Source organism: Saprolegnia parasitica (genome assembly GCF_000151545.1).
Source record: "Saprolegnia parasitica CBS 223.65 unplaced genomic scaffold supercont2.626, whole genome shotgun sequence".
In the NCBI taxonomy this organism is placed as follows: domain Eukaryota; phylum Oomycota; class Saprolegniomycetes; order Saprolegniales; family Saprolegniaceae; genus Saprolegnia; species Saprolegnia parasitica.
The window spans coordinates 1-4,429 of NW_012157020.1; the positions used below are offsets into that span (position 1 = coordinate 1).

A 4,429-nucleotide genomic window follows, 5' to 3' on the forward strand; every position below is an offset into this window, starting at 1 on the left:
TTGTCTACCGACAGTTCCAAATGCCGCCCTTCGAGTAGCTCCGAGCCAAGCCTGGCATGCATGATCGATCACAGAGCGTGCCACGTCACGGCAGTGGACATCGCAGTCAAGATGGGCAGGAAACGTCATGGACGAGGTGCTCTTTTCGCATAAAGCAGCTTTTGTTTGGAAACGCAACAAGTACTGGTCAAGCGCACCCACATCTCCATTTTCAGCTCATGGATCCATCAAGAACCGACGATCTCGAGTTATTAGCATGCGACCTTGACCAGCGCGGCCCAAGCGACAGCGCAAGCGCTACATCGACGAGATCACAGAGCTGCGCGCCAAGGTCGCCGGCTATGCGGAGCAGCTGGCCGCCTTGACGCAGCGCCAAGAGGTCGACATTATCTGCGCGACGCCGTGGGAGGGCATCTCACGGCGACAGGCCATCGAGCGCAGCGTCGCCGAGCAAGACAATGCCCGCTTGAAGGACGCCGTCCAGGAACAGCTGGCCATGATCGAGGCGCTCCTGCGCATCGTGCAGAAGCGACCAAAGCTCATGGACATCTCGTATGTCGAGGACTGGAAACTGCAGCGCTTACCGGCTGACCCAGCGCTGCGGCATCGAAGCTTCCACGCGATGCTAGACGCCGAGTACGAGCGTCTCGAGAGCGTCTTTCTTGCCCAGCGACTTTACGACGCCACCGAGATTGGTACCCACACGGCCGTCACGTTCGATAACGACCAGCTCTTGCTTACGTGCACGATGGTGTACTCATTTCACGCAAACGTTCAGCTCGTGGCCAAGGCGTTCTGGGCCACGTTTGCGCTTGAGAGGTCGTTGACACTCGAGTCGGGCGCGCTTGTGGTATGAACTCCATGGTTGCCTGCATCTGATCGTACGCTCCGTAGCCGCTGCCAGGCGTCGATGAGTCGACGTGCTACATGGAGCTCTTTCTGCGCTTCCCCGGTGACTTTGAGCTGCATGGCAACATTGCTTGCAAGCGCTACGACGAGTCAGACACGCGCGTTGTCTTCGCGACCAAGTCTGTCCTGGAAGACGAGGTGTACCCGTACCCACCCGAAGTCTACGTGCCCCAAGAAACGGGCTGGTACGCACCGCCTACAGATGTTGACGCAGACGTGATATGTCATTAGGTTTGTCGTCGAGGCAGTGAGCGCCAACGAGAGCTGCATCAAATATTACAGCCGTGGGCACGTGCCGTGCAAGAGCTACCGCGATGCGTCCTATGCGATCGATCGCGATCTGAGCTTCTCGGCCCTCGCTGACCTTGTCCTTGTTGGCTACCGCAACAACATTCGGACGCTGAAAGCGGTCATGGATCAGCAGATTGACAAGTGGACATCGCCACTCAGAACGTCATCCGAAACGATATTGCCATGCATGCCATCGATCCAATAGCTTTTAATTTGTTTGTGTTGACGCGTTATTTAACGTCTTAACATACGACAGGAAGGACATCCACTGTCGACGTAAGTGGGATGTGACCGACCGCGGTGGTGGGGCATTTCGAGTGCGATGGATCGTACTTATCGCATGGACTCGACAGCTTCACACGCAAGCAAAAGGCAAGTTGCAAAAGTCTATATCATGAATTGCTTTATTAGGTTCGTAGTCGAGATGACTGGCGGTATTGAGATCCGCTAGAGCTACCGCGACGCTTGCCGCAATACCGACTTCTGCTTCTCGGCACTGGTCGACCATGTGCTTACTGGATACGACAGCAATATTCGGTCGCTGCAAGCGAGGATCGAACGACAGCTACGCTAGTCGACGGCCCACATACCGACGCCATCGGCTATGTTTTTCGAGCGTAATATTTGATGTCACCACATCTGTGCATCAATGTACGTGTATCAACGCTGCACGCAACGTATTATCGAGCAACAATCAAGACGGTGTGGGTGTACACACTAGTAGTAGGGTTTAGGAGCGAGAGACTCGTCGAACCATCTATTAGATGCAGACTCCGTCTGAAATTTTCCTCAGATTAGCAGCAACTGTACGACCGTCTATGAGGTCCTGCGGGTGGTCAGAGGCCTTGAACAGGAAATTCTGCCCTCGCGTCACTTGATACGTTGATAGACTGAAGCCGTGCTCGTCATGATCGAAGCGGCATTGCCATTTTCGATGCTTTTGCAAACGGGTGGGCGTCCGGCACGTCCCACGTCGTCGGCAGGGATACCGTGAGGATGCGCCACATTTTGATGTCGCAGGCGTACAAGACGCCTCGCCAGCGCAGTGTGAGGATTCCGTTGAGCACGGCCGAGGCGCGATCAAGGTAGTAGACGTCGTTGTAGAGCCAGCGGTCGGTCGTATAAAGGTACTGGGCGCCTGCGTACAAGAAGAGCGAGTGGGTCGCACCCGTTGGACTTGCCGCTCGGCGATAGTGCCACAATAGCCGCGTCGCGAGATAGCAGAGACCGTTGCAGCTAAAGACCGTACCGACAAGCGTGATCAGCCGGCTGGGATGCCCGATTTGGAGCAACGCGCTTTCGCACACAAGCTGCCAGTCGAGTTGCTCAATTTTGCACGTCGGAAGGAGCGAGGCCGCGTGTTCGACGGGGTATTGAATGCTGAGGACGGCCGCGACGAGCCACACAATCGCCAAATTGAACGTCGCGTAGTAGATCGTGTAGGCTTGCGTCACCGCCATGGCCACGTCATTGACGACGGCGACGAGCCACGTGACTTCGCTCGCAGCGAGCCAAGTGGTATACCACGGGTTGTGCGACGCAGTAAAGCCAGAGATGCGCCCGTCAAAAGCCAAGTCCAGAGCACTTGTCGAGAGGAGGCTCATGGCCGTCATACTGCGCAGCAGCAAGAGCGGGCGGCCCACCCAGACCATGCCACCGACCGAGTTGAGCGTGGCCATGTTCCAGCCTTCCACGTGGCCATAGCTCCGAAGAATGTACGCCGTCGTGACGGCCGCGAGCCCCAAAAGACAGTACGTGACGTACGTCGTGCCAATGTAGGCGTACCGCGCAGCGCTTTGGGGCAGTTGCCAGCTCAAGGTCGCCTGCGCGACAGGCTCAATGTACTCGGAGAGGAGCGTGAGGGTGCCGCTGTCGCCTTGGAACTGAACCACTTGCCGGTGCCCGATCGCCCAGTCATAGAGCGAACACCAGCCGAAAAAGCCGTACGAGGGGTCTTCCTCGCTCAGCAGCCGTGCGTGCTCGAGCGTTAGCGTCGTCGACGGCGGTCGTCGTGCATAGGTGACCATGCCAATGCCGAGCTGCCACGTGTCGGCGATCGCTCGACTGAGATTCGGCAGCACCATGGGCGAAATGGCGTTTAGCACCCGCAAGGTATCAGGAAGGTACTGTAAACAGGCTGCGCCATTGATCTTATCGTGGCCGCAGATGTCTGCGAGAGTGTCGCGCGTCGTCGCCGAGAGGTTCGTAAGCACGGCGGCGGCCAAGAGCATGTCCGCGGACGGGTACAGCTTGGACGTGATGTCCGTCGGGCACTCGCTCCCGTCCAAAGTAAACGCCATGAGCGTGCCACCGAAAACAGGTTGGTTGATCGTCGGTGGATGTGCCGGGCATAGGATCGAAGCACCAAACTGCATGAGTTTCGCGTCGAGCCATGGCTGCGGCACTGCATGCATCGCATCCACAAGCGTCATGTTGAAGTAGAGGTCTTGGACGTGCTGGTGACGCCGGACCGCGTCACGCACGCTGGCCGAGATGCTGCGAATGGTGTCAAGGAGGCTTCTCGGACACGCAATCAAGTGCATGTCGATGCTGCCAAAGGGCCCGAGGCGCTGCCGGACAAGGTCCAAACCGTGGTCGAGGGGCCACGCGAGGACGCCTTCTTGGACAAGCGTCGCCTCCAACGACGTGTTGGCGTAGAGAAACGAAGCATCCGAGCGCAGTAAGCTCGTGCCGTCCGACGACGTGGCATTGACGACCACCGCGTGCAAAAGGTCGTTGGCAAAGCTCCAGTACATTTTGAGTGTCGTCGCCGAGTGGCGGCCGTACGTGCCGTTGAGTGACTGGAGCGTAAATGGATATGTCACGCCAAATGCATTTGTGACCGCGTAGCTATTGAGAAGCCCAATGCGCTTGTAATTCTGCCACTGGGTCTCAAAGAGTTGGATGCCGTGGGCGCGCCAGTACGTTGCTTCGTGCACCGCCGAGATATTGCTGCGCGCGTGAAGCGTCGTCGCGAGCCAACTGTGTCCGAGGATCGAGTTGCGCAGCGTATGGCCGATCGTGAGCTCAAACGCGTCGCTCCAGCACGTCGTCCAGCTCGTCAGCGGCACGTTTCGAAGCAGCGGCTCCAAGTACACGGCGCCATTGGCTGCCATCGTGTCGCAGCGCGCTTGCCGCGCGTCCGAGATCGCCATGGTCCAATGCCGTTGGAGGTCGAGAAAGCAGTACGGAACAAAGACCCACGGCGCGTCACAGCCGTCGAGGCCGC

The 4,429-nt window shown here is 58.0% G+C and overlaps 2 protein-coding genes across 2 annotated transcripts; one reads left to right on the forward strand and one right to left on the reverse strand.

The window, feature by feature from the left end:
- Nucleotides 1–496: 496 nt before the first annotated feature.
- On the forward strand, nucleotides 497–1,405 carry SPRG_17542 (hypothetical protein; the record flags this gene model as incomplete). Its single annotated transcript, XM_012356879.1, has 3 exons — nucleotides 497–850; nucleotides 895–1,094; nucleotides 1,141–1,405. The coding sequence occupies 3 exons, from the start codon at nucleotides 497–499 to the stop codon at nucleotides 1,403–1,405; spliced, it is 819 nt and encodes a 272-aa protein (XP_012212269.1).
- A 597-nt stretch (nucleotides 1,406–2,002) lies between these two features.
- On the reverse strand, nucleotides 2,003–4,355 carry SPRG_17543 (hypothetical protein; the record flags this gene model as incomplete). Its single annotated transcript, XM_012356880.1, has 1 exon — nucleotides 2,003–4,355. One exon carries the CDS (start codon nucleotides 4,353–4,355, stop codon nucleotides 2,106–2,108), a length of 2,250 nt encoding a protein of 749 aa, XP_012212270.1. The 3' UTR covers nucleotides 2,003–2,105.
- Nucleotides 4,356–4,429: the final 74 nt, after the last annotated feature.